Consider the following 24,974-nt stretch of genomic DNA (forward strand, 5'->3'; position numbering starts at 1 on the left):
ATTGTCTAAAGTACCCTAAAACTGAGGACAGGTTTACTATTTGAAAATATAAGGTCATGGGAAAAGTCATCACCCGTCAGATTGCTCTGTGTGGGTTTCCCACACCTCAGAATTGCGCAGTTAATAATATTGTACCGTTCGCATCTACATCTGTTTCTATAATTTTTATTCCGAAAGTTTTTTCTTCACTGGAACAATTGAACAACTAAATCAGGGGTCTTTTTACAAATTGTACAACGTAGCATGCGCCTGTCGCTATTTTACACAAACTGCCCGAGGTGTTAGGGCTTTTAATTTGTGATAAACAAAAGCTAAATTTAGCTAGGAAGGTGTTTTCTTTAATTGAACGTGTTCATATTCATCACGAGCCACAGGTAAACGGAAGTTCAAATATTCGAAAAGGCTGGTTGCTATGGAGTGACGTCATAAACCGGATAAGTTTTACATCATCGCCTTGACAGCCTTTTTCGATAATTGCTCGCAGTAGTTGCTTGAATTTGTACAATCTGTGTTCCTGCAGGGTACAATAAAGCTTTTTTTTTTATTAGGGGCTGGATCGGCCTATTGACATTTGAAGATTGGATTTCATATTAATATGCGTAAGCAAAAGCGGGAATGTTTAGTTTCCCGCGGTTGAGTGCAGTCATAGATCCCTTCAAACTTCGAAGGGTTGAATTGCTTCATTCTCCTCCAGATGAGTCAAGAGAATGGTTTATCTTAAATTTCAAGAAATGTGGCATAAGAGTCAGCAAGTTTTTTGAAGTAGCCTGTTAGTGGCACATTTTCCAAGCGTTTTGTACGGTCCAGCTTTGAAAAATGGCGGAAGCTTGGATGGCCGATATGTTCAGAACAACAAAGTGGCCATCGCCTCTCTATCTGGAGTTGTTTCTACCATCTTCCGGCAGAAATTCGAAGAAGGAGAAGTGGTGAGATATCTTTGGTTGATCGATAAAATATATTCGCCTAAAATCAAAACGGAGACTAGCAAGACTCGACCGAGCGATGACTTTTGCGAGGAGCTGAAAGCTGTTCGTGATGCCTCGGCAGCTATTCGAATTGAAAACGATCGACTCAGAAGGCCGACCTCAATTAAGCGCGGAGTCAGCTAGAATTCCTATTAGAGGAAATAAAAGAGTTAGGTAAGTAAGACCAGCATCAGAGTTAAAATTGAGGAGAAGGTCGCCGCAAGGATATGTGGACATCGATGAAATGTATATCGTAGCTGTCAGGTCCACAGTCCTGAGGTGTGGCGAATGCTCAACGACATCCTTGACAAAACTAAAATTAACAGCAGCAGCCTACTGCAAGCGTTGGAAACAATACTGGAGGACAGTAACCCTCAGTTTTTGCAATCTCTCAGAGCACCAGACTGGACCCTGCTGTTTTTCAAACTGCAGTCGAGGATCCTGGATCAAGAAAAGCTTGGCAAACGTTACTTAGCATTTCCAAGCTAAGACGAACCTTGGTAAGTCATAAAGTTTATATTTTTATTAAGATTGGAAAAAGTGAGTTTGCTGTCTTATGTTTTGTCGTGAATGCTGGTTTTACGGTGTATCAGAACTCATCTTTACTTGGCAGGAAAATCACATAATTGGCTGAGTTTGATTTTACTCTGAGCCTCTAAGTCTTCTAGCTATGATCACTTTTTATGGTTACTTTAGGAGAAATTTCGGGTTTGTTTCCTTGATAGGGTCTTGACAGTATTATAATTTATTTCATTTCTATTTTATTTCATCTCACTTGGGATACTTAGTTTGATGGACAGTTGGTATACTGCCGGCCGACTGTTGGCCGACAGTCGGCCGACAGACTTTTAGGGGAGCTGTTCTTCACTTTTACCCAGTTACCAGCAAAAATATGGTAAGCTTGGATTATAAAGGTGGAAATTAAATTCACTGTTTTTTTTTCTGTCTGTTTCAGATGGAAGGGGTTAAGAGATGACTTGCTCTTTCTCCTTGAAGAAGAGCCATGTGATGTTAATTTGTGTGCTCTGCCTGCAGTGTATAACATTTTAATTTTTAAATTCTGTGCACGCATTGTAGTAAGGCATAGTCAACATTGTTTCATTTAAAAAATATATATTTTCTTGAAGTCTTATCCTGTAACAATATTATTTTGTTTAGTGTTGCCTGGTCACTTCTGAGATATATATTTATTTGTCATATTTCTAAGATTTATATGGCATTCAGCCTGAGATGTTCTGGGATATAGCAAACTTAGTTTTTCATTCCCTGTTAATAGAGGGAAATTATGTCTTTCCTTTCTGGTTCACCCAGGCTAAAGTCCTTCATTCAGAGTAATGCCTGAGCACTTCTGGGATATATAACATACCTAGCTTTTCATTCATGGTCAATATAGGGAAGTGTTGTCTATCCTTTCTGGTTCACACAGGCTGAAGTCCAGGCATTCAGAGTAATACCAGAGCACTTCTGGGATTTATAACATACTTAGCTTTTCATTCATGGTCAATATAGGGAAGTGTTGTCTATCCTTTCTGGTTCACCCAGACTGAAGTCCTGGCATTCAGTGTAATGCCTGAGTGCTTCTGGGATATATAACATACATAGCTTTTCATTCATGGTCAATATAGGGAGGTGTTGTCTATCCTTTCTGGTTCACCCAGGCTGAAGTCCTGGCATTCAGTGTAATGCCTGAGCGCTTCTGGGATATATCACATAAATAGCTTTTCATTCATGGTCAATATAGGGAAGTGTTGTCTATCCTTTCTGGTTCACCCAGGCTGAAGTCCTGGCATTGACTGTAATGTCTGAGCGCTTCTGGGATATATAACAAAGTTTTACATAGCTTTTCATTCATGGTCAATATAGGGAAGTGTTGTCTATCCTTTCTGGTTCACCCTGGCTGAAGTCCTGGCAATCAGTGTAATGCCTAAGCACCTCTGGGATACACAACATACTGAGCTTTTTATTCATGGTCAATATAGGGAAGTGTTGTCTATCCTTTCTGGTTCACCCAGGCTGAAGTCCTGGCATTTAGAGTAATGCCTGAGCCCTTCTGGGATATATAACATACTCAGCTTTTCATTCATTGTAAATATAGGGAAGTGTTGTCTATCCTTTCTGGTCCACCCAGGCTGAAGTCCTGGCATTCAGTGTAATGCCTGAGCGCTCCTGGGATATACAACATACTTTAAGTTTCTTCATTCATGGTCAATACGGGGAAGTGTTGTTTATCTTTTCTGGTTCACCCAGGCTGAACGGAAGTTCTGCTATTCACATTAATGCCTTTGTGCTTCTGGGATACCTAACATTACGTATGATGCACGATCCTCGCAGTAGATAGCGCTATTTAAGCAACAGCGAAAATCAGACCTGAAAAAAATCTGGCCTGTACGGGATTCGAACCACTGACCTCTGCGATACTAGTGCAGCGCTCAAGTAGAGCGATACTAGTAGAGCGCTGCACTAGTATCGCAGAGATCAGTGGTTCGAATCCCGTACAGGCCTGATTTTTTTCAGGTCTGATTTTCGCTATTGCTCAAATAGCGCTATCTACTGCGAGGAACGTGCATCATACGTATCTAATACCGCAGTTCAAAATATATGAATTTCATATATTTCATTGTATCTGATACCTAACATTCTTATTTTCTTTGACATTCACAGGTTAATCTAGGGAAGTGTTGTCTATCGGCCTTACTGGTTCACCCAGGCTGAAGTCCTGGCATTCATTTTAATGCCTGAGCGCTTCTGAGATATTTGACTTACTTAGCTTTTCATTCATGGTTAATATAGGGAAGTATTGTCTATCCTTTCTGGTTCACCCAGGCTGAAGTTCTGGCATTCAGAGTAATGCCTGAGGTTTTCTGGGATATATAATGTGAAGAAATTCTTGTGACGCAAACTTTTCTGTTATTTGAGCTCTTCACCTATATCTACAGCAGAGCGACAGGAATAAATAGTCGTTTGAGACAAAAATTTAAAAAACAGCTTCATTTACTGTTAAAAGTCGCCCTGCAAACCGCGACGGGAAGAGAACATCAAAACAAAAAATGCTGCCAAAAAAACTCAATAAATAACACAAGGCAAAACACTGCTGGTACATTTCTTTGCGAAGCTAGATCGTGAAATCTCGGATGCGACGTTTTTGTAGGACGTAAACACACGACGACGATTGATTTCCTGACAAACTGGGTAATATGAGATAATATAAAGTATGAAACAACACGAAGTAACGTGCACAGCCTCAAGTGATCGATATACCGTATTTCCTTGAATAAGTGCCCACCCCTCGGCCATTCAAACTTGTAACTCTGAATAAGTGCGACACCGGAACCCTTTCTTTTTCAGCTTTCATAACATTTTAACTTTTACTACCTTAGATGAATATGTTGGGAGAGATTCTTGCTTTAAGATTTATATTACGCCGATGTATTACCTTTCCTTTTTATATGGCTGGCTTCGCAAGCGGTGCAAGATGCAGCGAATTCTGTGAGCTGATTGGCTATTAACCCTTGCTTATTTTTCGTTTTCTGCGGTGGCCAGCGTTGCAGCCATTTTGTCTTTGTGTAACCTGCAGGCAAGCTCTCGCTTGGCTCTTAACGCTTGGCTCAGGTTTGAGTCCTCCTGCTTGGTCAATAACGCATTACTGGATCTACCGCGCTCTATGTTAATTTCCAAACCACCCTAGCGCACGGCGCTTGACTCAGTATTTAAAGTTGGTTTCTCGGAAAAAGTCAACGTCCCACCCCTCTCAAGAAGCTTTTAGAATATAAAAATTCAAAGACTTTCCAAGGATTGGTTGAATTCATTGGGGAACTTGCCCTGAAATTCACGGACTTGCAAGACAGTGCAACCCCTGTTAAAGTTCAAGGGAGTTTAAACTTGTTCGTAACGTGTCATTAAACGAAAGTTGGTCTTTGTCTGTTTAAAAGCTTTGTCAGCTTGTTCAACATCTATCTTGATTTGAAAACGATTATTACTACCCCCGGTCTCTGTTTATTCACGATTTTAATCATCGTTGCGGAGGAGGTAGCGTAAAAAGATTTTCAACACCAGTGCCTTAATCACATCGTACCTATAATTTCTGTAATCTCTCGCAACTATCTAGAGGATTCCGGCACCAATATAGGTCATCTGAAGGCCAGTGACAAAGAATCTTATGAGTACTGCATGAATATAGTTTAAAAAAACTGGAACAGTGTGTAAACTATAAATGCGACATAAAATATTAGTAAGGAAAAGCCACCATGTATTGTGAACTCTGCATCAAACAACAAAAGAAATTATAGGTTGTAATACGCTGAGTTTATTCCCAATAACTGGTACCCGGATGCTCAAAACTTACAGCACCAAGCATCAGCTGTCAAAGATTCCGAACACAGCGGAAAAAAAGTCGTCGGTTCTGGAATTTACTTTGTCTCCGATCCGAAAACAAAAATCTGGTAAAATTGATTAGAAAACAAAACACTCAGGCCGCCAGTTACATGTCGTAGTAAATAAGCGTCTTATTATTATGATTATTATTATAATATCGCAGTATACACTTCTGAATGTTTCAGCTTACAAATACAATTGATAAAGGGCGCCAAAGGCGTGGCCTATTCAATTGTCACTACTGCATAGATAAAAACTAAACTTTAAAAAAAAATTGTGTGCCCCCAGACCCTAAAAGGAAACAAATGTTCCCTCAACCTATTAAAAAAATGCTTGAACCAAGCGTCGTTTTAAGGAACTTAGTCCGATAGGACCTTAAAAGTCCAGACACAAATAAACCTAAAAGTTCTAAAATGGTGTACCCATAGACCCTAAAATGGAGATAAATTTTTAAAAGCTAGCTTAAAACTAACGTCTTTGGAAGAACTTAGTCCGATAAGACCTTGAAAGTCCTGGAAATGTCGAGGGAGCTAAAAACTACAGCTTTCTGCATGTTCCTTAGCACTGAATGACATCGGCCACTTCCAACCAGTTGGCGTATGCTTCCCTTGACCCTTTGCAAGCTCCTTCCAAGTGCGTCTACTATACACCGAATGCAAACATGGCGTCCAATTTGAATTGCCACTGTTCTGGACTTACTAGCCTCGTCTTCACGCGGAAACACAAAAGGATTATTAAATGTATGAGAGGCTAGTGAATCCAGAAGAGTGGCAACTCAAATTTTACGCCATATTTGCATTCGGTGTATGATGCTATGCTGCTCAGTGGATGGATAACGAAACAATACTTAACCTCCAGTCACAAAGAGGCAAACTGAGGCGAGAAGCACATCAGTCAAATTTAGAATCTTCTCGGTCTGCTTTCCGGGAAGTACGACATGAAATAAAGAGCGCTATACGCAAAGCTCGTCAAGCTTTCATGGAAAAGGCTTTGCTGTCCAACAAGTCTAAGGAAGTCTGGTGCATGGTTCACTGTGTACTCCACCCTTGTCAACAGCCTTTAAGGTACGACCCAGACAAGTTTAATCTTCATTTTGCTACGACCGCAAGGAGAACGCTTGGTGTTGAATCGACCAACCAAGATAGACTCTTCCAGTTCACCCGCGGTCTTACGGATAAAGAGGGCGTCTTTCCCCTGGAAAGTGTTACACAAAGAGAAGTCCTGGAACCCTTAAACTACTACGCACTGACTGTTCGACCGGATCCGACCAATTGCCTGCCCGGTTCGTAAAGCTGGTTGCTAGATACTTGGCCGGCCCTCTCACAACTATCATCAATAACTGTATTTCAAAGTTGTACTTACCGCATGCCTGGAAACTCGCGCGTATCAGCTCCATTCCAAAAGTTGACACACCTGTCTCGGAAGATCACTTGCGTCCAGTGTCGACTCTTCCCGCACTTTCTAAGGTATCTGAGAAGCTTGTTGCCTCTCAAATGACTGATTTCTGCACTAGAGAATTTCTCCTTAGGGACACCATCTCAAGCTTTCGTAAGGGGCATTCGGCCTCTACGTTACTCTTAGGTATAAGGGACGACCTATTGAGTGCCATAAAAAGGAAAGAGGTAGCCCTTATGGTACTAGTAGACTTTTCGAAAGCATTTGATACCGTTTGGTTTATATAAAACGGTGATAACCAAGTTGCATCACCTCGGTTTTTCAAAGTATGTCCTCTAATGGCTGGCTAATTACCTATGCGGCAGGAGTCATCACATTCAAATTGATGATCGCAAATCGTCACCCGTGCTCTCCGAATCTGGAATTCCCCAAGGCTCAATCCTTACACCGATGTTGTGCAATCTCTACGTCGCGGATCTTCAAGATATTCCTCCACCTACAATCAAAAGTTTCCAATATTCCGACGATACAACATTATATTCACAGGATGAAATAAATAAATTAAGTTTCCTTAAAGGTAACTTAAAGGTTAACATTGCAAGTATTTAAGTCATCTTTTGGTGACATACGGAAGTTCTGAAATGTATCTTTAATTGAACTTTCCGAAGTCAATTAAAGTGTCCTTATGAACCATTTAGTTAACACTTTAAGGTCACATGAAAGCAAACCTAAATAACCATTTTATGAACGCTTTGAGATCACATGAAAGCAAACCTAAATAACCATTTCATTGATTTTAGGAATCCTCTTAGTTCTTGTAAAGTCAACTTTAGTCAACCAAAACTTCTACTTGTAAATGCATCTTAAAGGTTTCTTCAATCTTTTGTTTCCCTTTAAGTACTGCTTAAAGTTACAGGTTTTGTTGTAATTCATCTTTAGTTGTACTTTCCGATTCTCTTAAATTTCAAGTTTTGTTAACATTCATCATTAAGTGACCTTTAAGTGCCTCTAAAAGCTGCAGGTTTCACTTTCAACTGACTTTTGATTTGCTTAATCACACCCACATTTATATCCCAATAACTTATGATATTTTGGGCAACCTTACAATTGATAGAAAAAGAAGCATCACACATTCAAGTAATAACAAAGTGTTTGAAATTGCAGTGATGAAATAGTTTCATTCAAAACTCATTTGTTCCCCTGAGATAACATAAACCTACAATGAAGCTGAGGATATCCCAGTCGAGCCCCATACATAATTAAAAAAAGAGATGTCCAAATGTTTGAATTACTGATTGACATACTTTATTAAAATTGTTTCACTTTCGTCAATGTATAATATAATCTCAGTCATGCAGGTAATAGAATATTTACCACTATAAAAGTATGACAAATACACAAATTATATAACTAGCTGTAGTAACACACTACACAAAAAGCTATTGATTCACAAATTGTACTCTCAAGTCCAGCTAATAAGAAATGTGATTTGAAATGATACTTGTCTAACAATAAAAAATATAAGTTCAACCTATCAATCTAAAATTCAGAAAAATTTTCTTAATTTGCTACATTATTACAACTGTAATACTTATTAAATATGATCATATACCTTAATTTCTTTTAGTAAACAAGTGATAGAAAACAGTTCTCTTACTCTAAAATGCAGCTGAAACTTGATACACAAAAATGATGAGTACATCTATATAGAAAAAAGTATCTCATGTGGAGGAAATTTATTAACATTGAAGAATTCACGATCACTTACTTTAGATGAGACCATAATTATTCAATGAAAAAGAAGCCTCATACAGGCATGTGAAATAACCTCATTCTAGACTTGTCTTGATATTTTGTAAATTTCGATTTCATTGATTAGTAAAACAATTTTCTCCCTGTATTATTGCCTACTCTGGAAAATTTTCAGTAGGCGAGCATCTCAGAAAAGGTTGCCCATAAACCCTGTGTGACGTTTGTAAGGTCCGTTCATTGCGTGACAGAAATTAGATATGCGCAATAACGACAAGGGCAAGGCTCAGAGTTCGATTAAAACGATTTAAGGTCTCATCCTTGCGCTAAGAGGGAAAAGAGGTATGATGAAATATATTTGATTTAAGTTTGATCTTCCCATTTATTAAGTCATATGGAACACGAATCTTAACTGTAAATCGTCGATTGAAATTGTGTTGTTTCATGTTAATATTCGTTCCCACGTGGAGTTCATTGCATTGTCATCTTGTCTAGTATTTATCGAACAGTTCTTATAATTAATTTGTGTCCAATTAGTGTATTGCTACCGTTTTGTTACAGTTTTTACGTGGTATTAAACATTTTACGAGTCAAAACCGTGAACGTATGGTTTTCTAAAGGCTAACGTCAGCTACAGTAAAAACTCTCCCGTCGTGCGAGGACGAAGATCGATTATGAACTACGCAACAGAACGAACCGAAGAAAACGCTGTAAACGTTCGGTCTTCCTCCCGCGAAAGAGTTCCGACCGAAAAGGGACTTGAGTACCAAACTCAATTGCTTCAAAGAGATGAAGATTCGGCTTTAAGAGCATGGAAAAGGCAAATAGAAACAACAAAGGGTGCTCTCGCATTCTCCACCGATATAACGCTTTTGCATCAAGAACGATGTAAGCTAGAAACACGAATGAACGATCTTGCGAATGCGTACTGCAAGCTGATCGATGTGCTGGACTCCGAAGAATCCAAATCCAACGCGACGAAAAATAACGAGAAGTTTCTACGAGAAACAGAAGAAGTTTGCAAAAACCTAAACGCTCGAATTTCCGAACTGAAATCCGAGAAGCGCGAACAGAACGAAGAGCGCGAGTCTGTTTTCTCGAAGCGCTCCAGCCGGAGTAGGAGTTCCCGCAGATCTGGAAAATCATCACACTATTCGAGTTCTTCCCTCGGGAGGGCAGAGATGCTAGCCAAGGCCGCAAGACTCGGCGCCGAGCTAAAATTCCACGATATCGAAAGTGAAAAGGTCGCCGCTCTGAAAAGGCAAGAAAGTGACATCAAGAAATTACAGATGATCAAAGAGCTAGCAGCTACTACCGCCGAAATCGAAGCAGTAACCAAGCTCGAAGAGGAAAGTTACGAACGCAGTCTCCCAGAAGAAGAAGAAGACCCCTATGGCAGAATACATGAATATCTACAGTCACAATTAAGTACCGTTATCGACAACAGCTCCTCCGCCGAAGCTGTCCCAAACCTGGGGAATGTGGTCACTACTGCATCCCCCGAAATGAACGCCCATACTAACGTGACATTTTCGTCGATGCCGCCAGTAACACTCAATTCGCAGCAGCCTTCTTCCAAGTTACCGCATCCAGTGTCTCCTCCTTTCCCTGTGAAGTCCACAGCAACGCCACGAATAACAAATCCAGCTATTCTCCACACAGACTCAACAACGGGAAGCGGTAATCCACTAAAGTTGACCGGTGACGAAACCATTCTCACGAAATTAGCCGATGTACTCGCTCAACGACAAGACAGAGACTCTCTACCTCGTCCAGAACCTGAAGTGTTTAAAGGCGACCTTCTTCGCTACCCGATGTGGATCAAATCCTTCGAGACATTCATCGAACGAAAAACAAAGGATCCATCTGAAAGGCTGTATTATCTCAGCAAGTTTACAGCCGATGGAGCCAAAGAAGCAGTAAGTGGTCTTCTACCCTTAGATTCTGAAGAGGCCTACGTTGAAGCTAAGAAGATTCTCGCGACCCGATTTGGCGATCCCTTTCTGGTTTCAAATGCTTATCGAAGAAAAATCAGCGAATGGCCAAGGATTCTTCCGAAAGACGGCTCAGGTCTTAGAAGGTTCTCAGACTTTCTGCAGCACTGCTGCACCGCTATGCACTCCATAAGGTACTTGGAAGTACTTAACGATCCAGAGGAAAATCAAAGGATACTTAGAAAGCTTCCGAACCACTTAGTTTCAAGATGGAGCCGTATTGTAGACAAGTCGATTGAAGAGGAACGAGAAGAAGGTCACAGTAGAGAAGCCTTGGGTCCAACCGAAGTTAATAGTACGGAAAACGCAAGGGGGGCCAAATACCCGTCGTTCGAAGAATTTTGTCGATTTTTGAAAACAGAGGCAAGGATCGCATGCAATCCCATTACCTCTCTGCAGGCAACAAGGGAAGAGGATTCGAAAGGAAACGGGGACAAGTGGAAACCAAACAGCAAATTCCCAAAGTATAAGGAAAGTAAAGATAGTGGATTCAGGAGTTTTGCAACAGGCGCAGAGGAAAGCAGGGAAGGAAAAGAGAAAAACAAAGAGGAAAACAAGGCTAAAAGGACAACCTGTCTCTTCTGTAAGGCCAGTCATGACATTGATACCTGTGATAAGTTCCTACGCCTGCCTTTAACGGAAAGAAGGAACTTTGTGCAAGCCAAGCGCTTGTGCTGGGGGTGTCTAAAGTGGGGCCACGTAAACAAAGACTGTCGTGCAAAAAAACCCTGCAAGACCTGCAATGGACCCCACCCTACTTCTTTGCATGACCAAACCTGGAAACCACAATCCAGACAAGAAACTCCAAACCAAGATAGTATTGCAAATCAAGATACATCTATCTCTCATCGTATTGAAGTTTGTAACATGAAGGGCTTCGACCATGGTACTTCCCATTCCCTGATCGTTCCGGTCTGGCTTTACCATCAAGATGACCCCAAAGTCAAGGTCAAGGTGTACGCCCTACTGGACGAACAGTCAGACGCATGTTTCATAAAGGAGTCAACGCTAACAGCCCTTGGCGTGGATGGCCCTAAAGTGGATCTAGAGCTTTCTACCGTACTCGGTCAGAAAACCATCACAAGTAAAAGGGTAACTGGACTCGCAGTTCGCGGAGTCAATGAAACGACAGAAATCACTCTTCCAAGAACGTACACTAGGAACGTGATTCCTGCTAGACGCAGTCAAATCCCTAGGCATGATACCGCTCTCAAGTGGCCTCACCTGGAAAGCATCGCCAGTCAACTGATGCCTCTTGATACCGAAGCCGAAGTAGGCCTGCTGATAGGAGCCAACTGCGTTCGAGCGCTTAAACCACACCAGGTGATCCTCGGAAACGATGACGATCCGTACGCAAAAAGGACCGCACTTGGCTGGGGAATCATCGGCAAAACCAACGTGCGAAGTCAGGATGAAGGCACCGACGACGTCAGAGACGATGTTTTCTGCAACCGTATAATCGCCTGCGAAGTTCAGCAAGAAATTCAAGCAATGTCGAACAAGAAGACATGCCACTTCGCCCTGAAAACGCAAGTAAAGGAAGTTTTAAGTCCACTCCAAATATCCAAGATGTTCACACTTGACTTCAACGAGCGTGCAACCGAAGAGAAATCCCTTTCCTTTGAAGACAGAAGGTTTCTAACCATAGTGCAAGAAGGTATCCATCAAAGAAATGACGGACACTACGAGATGCCCCTCCCTTTAAAGAATAATAGCGCTGAGCTGCCCAACAATAAGGAATTGGCGTTAAGCCGCCTCATGAAATTGAAGCAAAGGTTGAAGAGTGATACTCAATACCGAAAGGACTACGTGGACTTCATGCAAGACAACATTAAGAACGGGTTCGCAGAGAAAGTACCAAAAGAAGAAGTCTCCGATAAGAGCAAGCGAGTCTGGTACATTCCACATCATGGAGTGTACCACAAAAGGAAACCCGGGAAAATAAGAGTCGTATTTGATTGCAGCGCCCTGTATCACGGCTTCTCCCTCAATCAGCAGCTTTTACAAGGTCCAGACCTCACCAACAATCTTATAGGGGTGTTGTGTCGATTCCGAAAGGAACAAATAGCCTTCATGTGTGATATCAAGGCGATGTTCCACCAAGTAAAGGTCGACGGCATTCACCGCGACTACCTCCGATTCTTGTGGTGGGACGATGAGAACTTCGACAGCAGTCCAGTTGAGTACCGAATGTCTGTCCACCTTTTTGGTGCAACTTCCTCCCCTGGATGCGCTAATTTCGCCCTTAAGACCACTGCAAATCAATATGAAAGTGTTTGTGGAAAGGAAGCAGCCGACTTCATAAGGAAGCATTTCTACGTCGACGACGGATTGAAATCGGTCGCAACGGTCGAACAAGCAAAGAGTCTTATCAGCAGCACCAAGTTATTGTGTCAAAAGGGAGGCTTCCACTTACACCAATTCACCTCAAACAATAGCGAAACTCTCAATTCTATCCCTCCTGAAGACCGAGCCACCGACAAAAGGAATCCCAGTCTCGTAAGCAACGACCCAGCAATAGAACGCGCATTGGGTGTTCACTGGTGTATAGAGACCGATACACTTCAGTTCCGGATTGTACTAAAGGATAAACCACTCTCAAGAAGAGGAATTCTCTCTACTGTCAGCTCTATCTACGACCCCCTCGGCCTGGTAGCCCCTGTTATTTTGCAAGGCAAAAGTATCCTTCAAGAACTGTGCCGCGATGGAGTTGGCTGGGACGACAAAGTGCCTGAAGATATTAGACCAAGATGGGAGAGATGGCGTTCCGAACTTCCCGCCCTAGAGAAGTTGAAAGTGCCAAGATGCCATAAACCGAATGAATTTGGAGAAATTAAGACAGTGGAACTCCATCACTTTTCCGACGCCAGTCAGAACGGATATGGACAGTGCTCATACCTTCGCCTGACAGATAGTAACGATCGCATTTGCTGTTCGCTCGTAATGGGTAAATCACGCGTAACCCCATTGAAGCCCGTCACTGTACCAAGGCTCGAGCTAACCGCGGCAGTCGTCGCCTCTAAGATAGGCTACGTCTTACGTAAAGAGCTAGAGTACGAAGAAGTGAAGGAAACGTACTGGACAGATAGCAAGACGGTCCTGGGTTATATAAATAACGATGCAAGAAGATTCCACGTCTTCGTAGGAAATCGAGTACAAGAGATTCGCGACAAGACATCGCCAGAACAATGGCACTATATAGGAACAAAGGAAAATCCTGCCGACGTCGCCTCTCGTGGTTCTAGTGTGCAAGAATTAATCGGCAATAGCTTGTGGTGGAACGGCCCAGAACTTCTCTGAAAGCCTGATAAAGATTGGAATCTCACCGATGCTTCTCCTGAGATCTCACCTGATGATCCCGAAGTTAAAGGGGTTTCCGTTCTAGCGATACAAGCCCGGAAACCATGGTCTGTCCTGGAACGCTTAGAATACTTCTCCAGCTGGCATCGTGCCAAGAAAGCTGTTGCTGTTTGCCTTCGCCTCCAAGAGAAGTTCCGACACGCGAACAATAAGGAAGTTAAACAAGATTCCAGCGATTCGAAGTCAAGTAAATACATCCCTGTCAACGTCGAGGAATTGCAAAACGCCGAGGGCGAAATTATTAAGACTGTTCAGAGAGCAGCCTTCCCCGAAGAAATTAGTAGAATGAAGAAGCTGAACGTCCAAGAGCAAACGCGCGATGAGAAAACCATCACACGCGGAAACAAGGCTATGAAGAAGGCAAGCTCTCTCTATCAACTGGACCCGTTTCTCGACGCAAACGGAATACTAAGAGTGGGTGGACGAATTAGACGTTCCAGCCTGTCGTACAGTACGAAACATCCCATCATCCTTCCAAGGAAAGGACACGTAACCGAGTTAATCATCTGCCACCACCACCAGAGGGCCGAGCATCAAGGTCGCGGAATGACCCATAACGAAATAAGGTCAGCCGGCTACTGGGTGATTGGTGGAAGTTCGGCTGTATCGAACCACATCGCGCAATGCGTAAAGTGCCGGAAATTGAGGGGAACTCCCCAAGACCAAAAGATGGCCGACTTGCCAGAGGACCGTCTCGAACCTGCCCCTCCGTTTACATTCTCAGCGGTAGATTACTTCGGTCCGTGGTATGTAAAGGAAGGTCGCAGAGAACTGAAACGCTACGGAGTTCTTTTCACGTGTTTGTCCTCCAGGGCCATCCATCTTGAAGTCTCAAACAGCTTGGCCACAGATTCTTTCCTCAACGCCTATCGTCGATTCGTCGGCCGTCGCGGCCCAGTGCGCCAATTACGATCAGATCAAGGTACAAACTTCATCGGCGCAATGAACGAACTCAAGCAAGCTGTCAAGGAATTGAACCACGAAAGGATCAGAGAAGAGTTGCTCATAACCAACTGCGATTGGATAGAGTTCAAACCGAACGTACCACATGCAAGCCACTTTGGCGGAGTATGGGAGCGCCAGATAAGATCAGTGAGAAATGTTTTGGCATCGCTACTAGAGAGCCACGGGATCCAACTTGATGATGAGTCTCTAAGAACCTTTATGGTGGAAGCGGAAGCTATCGTTAACTGCAGGCCACTCACCGTGAACACCATAAACTCCTCACGGAGTCTCGAGCCACTCACTCCCAACCACCTATTGACCATGAAGTCAAGGGTAATCATGCCTCCTCCCGGTGATTTCAAACGTGCAGATCTCTACCTGAGCAAGCGATGGCGTCGCGTCCAGTACTTGGCCAACGAATTTTGGAATCGATGGAGGAAGGAATTCTTGCAGTCGTTGCAGCCAAGGAAAAAATGGACTGCAGTCAGAAGAAACCTACAAGTGAACGATATCGTGATTGTGATAGACGAAAGTTTGCCAAGGAACCGCTGGAAGCTTGCTCGTGTCCACGAAACCTTTCCCAATGATGACGGTCTGGTCAGGAAAGTTAAGATGGCGATTGCTACAGAGTGCCTAGACGATTCAGGCAGACCTACAAAACCGACTGCCTACCTGGAAAGGCCCGTCCAGAAAGTAGTCCTATTACTGCCTTGCGATCGAGTTGCAGACCAGGGAATCCCCACCGAAGAGCCGCAACTTTAAAGGGGGCAATAATGCTCTCCGAACTCTCATAGCATAGAAAGATAATAAGTAAAGAACAATACATGACTGATTAGGTTTGTTTCGTTTCGTAAATTGTTGCCAATTTAGGGGAGCCATGTGACGTTTGTAAGGTCCGTTCATTGCGTGACAGAAATTAGATATGCGCAATAACGACAAGGGCAAGGCTCAGAGTTCGATTAAAACGATTTAAGGTCTCATCCTTGCGCTAAGAGGGAAAAGAGGTATGATGAAATATATTTGATTTAAGTTTGATCTTCCCATTTATTAAGTCATATGGAACACGAATCTTAACTGTAAATCGTCGATTGAAATTGTGTTGTTTCATGTTAATATTCGTTCCCACGTGGAGTTCATTGCATTGTCATCTTGTCTAGTATTTATCGAACAGTTCTTATAATTAATTTGTGTCCAATTAGTGTATTGCTACCGTTTTGTTACAGTTTTTACGTGGTATTAAACATTTTACGAGTCAAAACCGTGAACGTATGGTTTTCTAAAGGCTAACGTCAGCTACACCCTGGGCGGATTCTCTCTTTAGCTCTTGAAGTGAGCTTTTTCTTAAAGGCCTTGTCAAGTTTCTTTTCAATTTTTTTCATTCTCCTTTCCCACTGAAGGTGATGCAAAGAGTATTTTGTTACTTTTGAGGTATTTCCATCGACATCCTTGTAGCAGCTTTCCTCACTGCTCATTGCATCCATGACAAGAACCTCTGCTGCTCTCCCCTTTTCATGCTGGTTGGCCCAGTTGACCAGCTCCAGGGCTGCAGTTCGTCTCATTAACTTCTAAAAAAAAATAAAAATTATTAAACGGGCATGAGAAGGGTGTTATAGGACTTCAAATGAAAAATATGATCCAAATCCCTAATTTCTCTTGATATATATATGTGTGTACCCATTGTAAGAATGGAATTCTTAAGCATGTTATAATATAGGGTCTCTTTGTCCTTTTTTTTTTTTTTTTTTTTTTTTCATCAAATGGTGCATACAAACTATCATTTAACTCACATCACATTTTAATATTTTTCAAATTTATTTTACAAAGATTTTCTTGGAAGGCTCTAGATACAGACCAGAATACCTAACTTATTTAACAATTTCTCTAATAAGAACATAGTCCCTTAGATGTGTCTATATTCAAACCCATCCAATTTTGAAGTGCCAAAATAAAGACATTCAATGGGAAATAGCTTCCCTCCCATTGATCAAGTGTACTTGAGGGTGTACTCAGTCTGGTAACATTGAACATCTGTTGGACCCCATCATTTGTGAACAGCAGGGTATATGAAAAGTAAAATGTTCAAAATAGTATCCCAGCCAATAAATACCTCTCTTTGGCGACCACTCTTCCAGGTTTTTTGTTTATGAGCCTCATAGTGGTTACCACTCTTCAGCTTCTGTGTTTTCACACATATTTGAAATATCTTTGTAAAGCAGCTGTTTAAAGAAATGATTACGAAAATGCCATGAGAAGCTGTTTGTAAAAAGATTCCCACATAAATTAATGACAATGTTCAAATTTATAATAATTTATGGCAGGCCACCTTGGAATATCTGCCAAGTTATATAAATTTGCAGTATGTCCTTGGTGATTCATTGCTAAGGTGTAAAGTATGCTTTTTTGAGGATCTACCCTGAAGTGTCTCAGATCTAGAGACAAGAAATAAATGCAAAAATTTCAGTTTGCAACATATTTAAATTTCTGTAACATTTGGGAAAGTTAATATGTAAGTTAGGAAAAACTATAAAATGCACCCCCCCCCTCTTGTCCTAAATTTGACCATGTAATGAAGGTGCTCATTAGAGGTTTCAGGGTATCTTACTGTGTTACTGAATGCTAGTTTTATGATGACATTTATGTTGAGGGGAAAGTGGTAAAAGACATGAATTGATGGTGGAGACAAAAAGCAGGGGTATCATTAAGGGCTGGGCAATAGACAAATTGACCAATTTTGAGCACAATTTTGCCTGGATGTTTTCAAGCCAAGGCCTTCAATAAAACTCAAGTTGTTATAAAGGAGATATGCATCAATATGCTTGAGTGCAAAATCCTTATGCTCACCCACAAAATGTAATGACACCCCAGTAAAAGTGAAATGCATGTGCTATGATTATTGGTAGCTACCTTCTATGACTTCTTTTGTCCAAGGACACTTTTCAGGTCCTCCCTGTTGACGTATTGCCTGCTCTATTGTCCGCTCAAAAAGGATGATGTTGCTGTCAGAATTTATTTTAAGACAAAAACAAATACAATTAAGCCTGGTATTCTTATCCGATTGCTTTCAGTACTAATGTATTTGCTTCTATACTTTATTGAACAACTATTGATGTATTTGCCAGCTATGCTTCTTTTTATAATTTAACAATATCTAATTATTTAGTTTTTAATTTTCTTTATATATTGTAAATAATGTTTGTTGATGATTGACCCGCCTCGAATAGCAAATTTGCTATCTGCGGGTCAACATAATCTAAATTATTTTGTAAGAAAAAGAAAAAGAAAGTGTGTGTAAAAGTAACAAGATTAACACTAAGACAAAAGTACAGTCAAACCTCGATTATCCGGACCTGTTGGGACTTAGGTAATCAGTCAGGATAAACGAAAATATGAATATTAATGAGAAAATAATGTAAACAAAAGAAAAGAAGATAAAATCTGCTTCGATGACTCACCAAGTGCTCGATCTTTTGAAAGCAGAGGAGGCAATGTTTTAAACGCACTTTTCCTGAATTTAGACATAATCTCTGAATTTTTTTCCTTCATTAAGTTTGGAAGATCAAAGCTCATTAATAATCATGAAAAAAACGGGACCAGAGAAAAAGTCCGGATAATCGAAAAGTCCAGATAATCGAGGTTCGACTGTAACCACCATAAGGTGTTCACATAACATCTCAATATTTCAAGCAGCAGCTTAGACTCGGATTTCCTCGCTCAATCAAGATAAAGTAAAATATCTCTGAATCTAAAAACATATAATTTACTCACTCTTCGTCAAGATAGAAACCACCAAAGTCATCTTTTTTCAAAAGGAGTTTGTACATTCTCCTCACAGTTCTCTAAAAGAATGAAAAAAAATTCAACAATCAGTTTGTGACGTTTGTCCTATTTCTACTTTCACGCTTTTTAAAAACCCTGAATGCTTGAAGGCTAGATGATGTGGAGCAATCGACACAAGCACAATTAAAAATTAACCTTACCCATCTATGTGAATTAAACAGGCAAGGTCAAGAGGGTCCAAGAGAAAAAATGATAAAATGAATTTTCATACTAGATAATTCTCGTTGATATAAAAGGGAGGAAAAAAACTTTTCTGGTAGACCTGTTTATGGTAAAGGATCATCAAGTAAATGTAACAACATCTAATCATGTCAAATGATTACCGCCGAAATAATTAAGTTAATTATGCATATAATTCGCGCGCCAAACATGTACTCAACATAAATGAAAATCTTCCACGAAACAGAACTGATTCAAGCAAATTATGAACACATATCACATTATTCATGCTTATCAGTTATGTTTTTTTACTCACTCGACAAGCCGGTGGAACTACTACCGTCGTTCGCCTTTGTCTTCTGTTTTGGCGCCGACGGACGTTAGCTGCATTATCAACAGTTTGAAGACGGCTCTCGATCCGCTGAAGCGCTTCAGAGTTTTCTTTGTTGCTGCGCTCTTGCTGCGGCCGAAGCTTTACATTTTCGCTCGCCAGAGCGTGATTGCTGCGGATCAACTCCTCCAGCAACACAATGCAATCGTCGGACACTTTATTCCTTTTTTCGCCGCTGGAACCACATAATGGTTTTGATCGTGCAATCGTCTTTCTGCCATATTCTTTTCTTACTTGCTTTAACTACCAATTAACGGTAAAATAACCACACTACAAGTGCTTCTCTCGGATGCTTTGTTAACAAAGCAGTCAAACGGAATATTGAGGTTCAAAAAAGCGCGAATTAATATTGCTAAACCCAAACAAGGACCTCCTGTTGACATATTGCCTCGTTGTGATGTGTATGGCTAACCGGGTGACGTTCGTCGAGGGTCGAACACACAAGTTTATAGTACAGCGGTTAAAAATTGAAATATGTCGTGTAAGCTGCAGCACGTGTTCCCACGAGGAGTTCAAACCCGAAGTGTGTAAAATCGCACTGAACAAAGGATGAAGATGTACAAAAACGAATGAAAATGCACTTTCTTCCTAGTTACCTTGTGAAGTAAATATTTCGTACCTTAACACCTCATGATTTAATGAGAATAGTCACTACTGTATTAAACTTAAAACCTAAATGTCGCGTGTGGGTGCAGAGCGTGACAAATGAGAATTCCGCACTTGTACCCAACCTGTTTTAAGTGCACCAGCTCGATGCAAGACCAAGATAGAGAAAGCCAGCCCGTTTTTGCGTCAGCGACTTCACTAAAAATATAATGACAGGCAACTAAAGGCTTACTTTATTCTCAAAGTGACTGCCGTTTTAAATTGAAGGAACAGCTTTTTTCACTTACGACTTAATAATTTTACACTTGTTATAAGCAATGAAAGTAGACATTGCATGCCTATCATGTTTGCTCTTCTGTTGGCAGAAAAGGGCAAGTCAACAAGTCATGTCTACAGTACTTAGTCGCTACTAGATAAATAGGGTTAATTTATTACAGCGAGGAGCGCTTTCGTATAAATTATGAAACCGCAGTACACATATATGATTTTCATTTATTCAAATTTATTGGCGGGTTTAACACGAACCAACATAATGACCTGCTCCCAGTTGGCTTGTTAGCTCAGTTTGTAGAGCACTGCACCGGTATCGCAGAGGTCATAGGTTCAAATCCCGTACGGACCTAAAATTTTTTCAGGCCTTATTTCCACCTACTAGATAAGTAGGGTTTATTACTGCGAAGAACGCTTTCATACATTTTATGAAAGCGCAGTAAACATATATTATTTTCATATATTTACTGAGTCGTCGCCATCATAACGCATTCTAGTGTTTTAGTCAAAAATTATCTACGGTTTTTAAATGTCATCCTTTAGCGGGATTTCGCAATACTCGTACTCGCCGGTTTCATAATTTGCCCGCTGACCAAAATTACTGTTTACTCTTACCCTCGACGAACGCCTTCGATAGCAACGTTACCCGGCCAATACAAATGAAGACTCGAGTGTAATTGGAAGCAAGGAAACAGAAAGGCGGGAAAACACGAACTACACGTTCGAACTTTGCTTGTTCAAGTAAACAGCTTCATACCGATACCAAAGTTTCAAAAAGGTTAGTTGTAAATATATCTGAAAATCTAGCCGTGTGTAGGTCAAGGATATCTTGTAACAAAGGAAATTTAATTAAGCGTTAAGTCACGCCGTCGACGTTATCATTCGATTAGATTTCTTGTGCATGGAGGTGATTTCGTTAGTTGTGAATTGTTTTCTTTTAATTGGGATTAGAACAATTTTGAAAGCAAGCTTGTGATAAAAAAGCTGGCACGGCATGCAAATAGAACTCAATGGAGAACAAAGAATTGGGGGGACGGTGTGGGAGGTAATTGACTGTTTTGGAATAAAGGTTGCTTTTCAACAGTAAATTTTTATTTGAACTTGGAAGGAAATTAATAACAAGATTATTTCACTTCAAAGACAGTCAAATAAATAACAATACAACCAATACTGTAGAGTTTTTATTCAGTGGGAGGGGAGAGGAGTGGGCTTACTAGGGACTAAACGTTTTAGTCAGGAAGCCTTGATAGAGATGGGGGTACCTAAAGAGCAAAGTTGTGGCATTGAGCTCGCATGAATGCTGGAGTGTAGCTATTAAAAACCTCATATCAGTGCCATCAAAGGAATGTAAGCTTCATTCCTTGATTGTATTTTGAATTTAAAATTTTAACTAATCATACATGATACTTGTTACAAACCGAAACATCAAAGACATTTTTAATATCTTTGAAAGTTTGGCTAAAGGAAAAATTGCATTGCAATTAAGGATAAAGTATGTCTTAATTCTTAGCCGACTGTCATCTTCCAAATAATAGCTGGTCTGGTTGACCATTTTTTGGTTGTGATAAGTAATATTAATTAAATATGCTGAATCTAAGTTTCCCTTAACTATTCAAATTCTGCTTTTTTGTAGAGATGGGTAAACACAACAAGGAAGAAAGAAAAAGTTTTCAACATTTCTTATCGTGTTCATGGGTAGGAAAAGCTGTGAAAACACAAAAGAGGAGATAAGAGGAATGAAAAGAGAAAGGAAAAAATGGAAACAACAGCAAAGAAACCTTGACAAAGAGAAGACACTTGCGTCTGGATTACAGATCGAGAAGGCTCGCCTTGAGAAACAACAAAAGATATGCGACAATATAATGAGAAAATATTATGATCGATGGCACTCACTTTTCAAGAAAGAAGAGGCTTCAAGAAAGGCTTGGATATCAATTCCAAGGCAATCTGTAGTGCAAGGGAAGGTATGTACAACATTTTAAATCTTCAAAGCCGGAAAGGTTTTAAAGCAGTTGCATCACCCCTTCCTCATCATCGCCCTTAAAGTGGAGGGGGGGGGGGAGTTTGAGGGACTACTTGGGTGTTGTCACAGAATTGGTTACTGCATCTACTTCTTGATATAGTTTAACCAAGTCTTCCTCACTAGAATTTATTTTACCTTTGCCTCTAAATCAAGATACATTTGAGTCATTCCATCTGTTTTAAACCCTTAGGTTATTTCAAATGAGGCAGCCATGTTGAAAGTAGCACTCCATCTACATTTGCTGATCTGACCTTGATGTCACTGCATTTATGTTACTACAAAAAGAAATTTCCATTTAAAATTCTGTGTAAATAAATACATTACAACATGTAGAGAAGCATTTAATAATCATTTATTTCTTGTTCCAAAGAGGTGGGCTAACAAAGGATTAATGAACTTTTTGTCTTGTTGAAATGTAGGTCATTGCAAAAGCAACATGTGAGTCCATTGTGGAAATTGACTGTGCCCTTTTGGAGCCCTCAAAAGATGAATCTGGAATGGAGGTGAAGGTACATGTGGGTTCTGGTGTGTGTGGGTGCTGCAACGAGATGTTTTACAGGGGCAATCCCATTGCAGTTAAAACATTTTATCCTGCTACAGTAGAGGAACTCAAATAGGAGGCAAGAGTCATGTCAAAGTTCCAACATGCAAATTCTCCTCTTCTTGTTGGGGCGTGAACACTGTGAAAGCCTTACCTTCTAGTGTCATCCTTTTACCATGTTTTGGACAAGCCTTTTACAGTGTCTTTGTCACTGAAGAGCAGAAGGTTGAATCTATGACTGGTTATTTGGCTGACCTTGATCAATCAGTTGGCTCAAGCAATATCTTAATTACATAAACAAGGATTTATTCATAGGGATATCAAAGTAGATAGTGTCATTATCTCGCACGTAAACAATGAGTATCGTGCCATATCAATCGATTTTGGCAAATGTGTAGCTTTAACAGCAGTTGGTTCCCTTGTGAAACATTTCACACCTGAAGAACACAAAATTTACAAAAGTAAGCATGGTCACATTGCTCCTGAAATTGTCTGTGATGCCAGTCCACCTTTGCATGCCAGTGATGTGTTCTCTTTTGGAAGAGTGATCTGTGCAGTTGGTACATACCTCCAATGCCACTTCCTTTGTGCTTTGAGGAAAAAGTGCATTCTTAGTGATCTTGAGTCAAGACCACAATTAAGTGATATACCTAATGAACTAGAGGTGCAATTAAAATTTCATATGAAGTGATTAATTTAGGTGTACTAACATAAAATCCTGTTGAAGTTGTTCACTGTTTCTTAGGTTCTGTATTTTTTTTTTCAGGGAGTCAGGAATCTGCTCTTTTTTCTGCCAAGACTTGTTCCCACAAGGGCACTGAAAGCTTTCTCGATGGTACATCATAGGTTGGCAGATGATGAGATGGCACATCTTGTCAGTCAGTGCTTTTGTTGTACTGCCAATGTGTATGTAAAATTGTTACCCTGTATGATTTGAAGCTTTGGATGAAGTCAACAGATTAATATGTATTTCTGTAAAATCAATACTGTCTGTTAGCTTCATAGGGAGATTTCCACAAATAACATTGTTTGTATATATGAAACGAAATTTACACTGATCCATGAAAATAAAAATTTCACAATACATATACGAAAAAAAAAAAAAAAAGGAAAGAAAAGGACCAACTACAGAGAATAACCAAAAGTGCTAACCTCATTATAGTAATGCTTGATACAGACAGTTATTTTTTGTTGCCTTTGTAGAGTGCTAGAAACACAAACTATCACGTATTCATTATTATTGTTTGAATTATTTCTCTGAAATTCCCATTTATTGTGACAGTAACATGAGTGTAGAAAGCTTTCTCAATGGCATTTTGTAAGTTGGGAGGTGAAAAAGTGGCACATCTTGTAAATCAGTGCTTTCAAATGACAGAAGTCTTTCTTTTACCCATTCTTTAATTGCATACCAATGGTTTTGATTAATAAAGCTATTTATTCAGTTTAATTGTAAATGACAGTTTCTTAGGATTTATTGTGACTTGATTTTTGGAGACATGAGCTATAGAACACATTATTTATATTGTAGACAATAATATTTGTTTGGCTGAAGTCAAAATAATTTGTTAGTTTTGTGCAATATAATTATGTTCGCAGTGTTTACAAAAACAATAAAATGTTATGTCTGTGGTAGGCAGAGGCCTGCCACTTTTGTTTGTCCGATTAGTTGTTTTAGTAAGGGTGGATTACATGAGCCGAGTTCACTGTTTGCTAGGATGGTATTATGTGGGCAGGCCAGTCTGACTCATGTAATCAGCCTCTAAGTGGATGATTGGCAGGGCTGTGGCCTGAATTATTATTTCCATCGGATTTCTAGCAAAGGTAAATAGATCAACCATATTTAATTCCAGTTTCATTTACATTAAATTTTATTCTGAATACAGTTGAACCCAGTAAAATTGGGCCACCCTCAGGGAACTGGCAAATGGCCACTAAATAAGGGTTTTTATTTCTTTTTTTGTTAGATCCCAACGAAAACTTATAGCAAATGAACAGCTTTGCTCAATAAGCAAGGTAAATGTAAAGCAAATGTGAAATTTACGTCACATTTGCATGGAATTTTGTCAGGAACAAATACTTGAGTTTAGCTTCAGTTTATAGCTATTGCAAATTTTGTTCAAGCACACTTCTTTTTCAGCTTGAGGATAGTGTTTCAGGAGAAGACATTTCATTCCCAGCAGACAAGGTGGATTACAGAAAGCTAATGGTATCATATATAGGATAGTGAAAGGAAAACCATTACAATCTGTGTCCCTTGCGAGGATTTGAACCTCCTGCAGTCAGCCCAGAGAAGGTGATCCCAGCTGGGAGGAGAGTTTCGTGCGCTCCTCTCAGTGCTTGTCTATTTTCGCGTCTCGAGGAGAGCTGC

The 24,974-nt window shown here is 40.4% G+C and overlaps 2 protein-coding genes and 1 pseudogene across 4 annotated transcripts; 2 read left to right on the forward strand and 1 right to left on the reverse strand.

The window, feature by feature from the left end:
• Positions 1-8,013: 8,013 nt before the first annotated feature.
• LOC148736716 (uncharacterized) lies at positions 8,014-19,602 on the reverse strand (annotated as a pseudogene). The gene is made up of 5 exons (XR_015996592.1): positions 19,092-19,602; positions 18,545-18,615; positions 17,684-17,775; positions 16,887-16,995; positions 8,014-16,344 (listed from the first exon to the last, which is right to left on the reverse strand). The product of XR_015996592.1 is annotated as an uncharacterized LOC148736716 (transcript).
• On the forward strand, positions 14,120-15,541 carry LOC148736717 (uncharacterized). The gene has a single exon (XM_088749163.1). The coding sequence runs from the start codon at positions 14,120-14,122 to the stop codon at positions 15,539-15,541; it is 1,422 nt and encodes a 473-aa protein (XP_088605289.1).
• A 1,061-nt stretch (positions 19,603-20,663) lies between the features above and the next one.
• Positions 20,664-24,053, forward strand: LOC148736718 (uncharacterized). Of its 2 annotated transcripts, none has more exons than XM_088748632.1 (4): positions 20,664-20,820; positions 21,676-22,006; positions 22,485-22,574; positions 23,373-24,053. In XM_088748632.1, the coding sequence occupies exons 2-4, from the start codon at positions 21,734-21,736 to the stop codon at positions 23,541-23,543; spliced, it is 534 nt and encodes a 177-aa protein (XP_088604758.1). In that variant the 5' UTR covers positions 20,664-20,820; positions 21,676-21,733; the 3' UTR covers positions 23,544-24,053. The 2 variants fall into 2 exon arrangements, with proteins under 2 accessions (XP_088604758.1, XP_088604759.1); XM_088748633.1 differs by having other exon boundaries at positions 22,485-22,568.
• Positions 24,054-24,974: the final 921 nt, after the last annotated feature.

This window comes from Stylophora pistillata, chromosome 2, assembly GCF_964205215.1.
Source record: "Stylophora pistillata chromosome 2, jaStyPist1.2, whole genome shotgun sequence".
Classification (NCBI taxonomy): Eukaryota; Metazoa; Cnidaria; class Anthozoa; order Scleractinia; family Pocilloporidae; genus Stylophora; species Stylophora pistillata.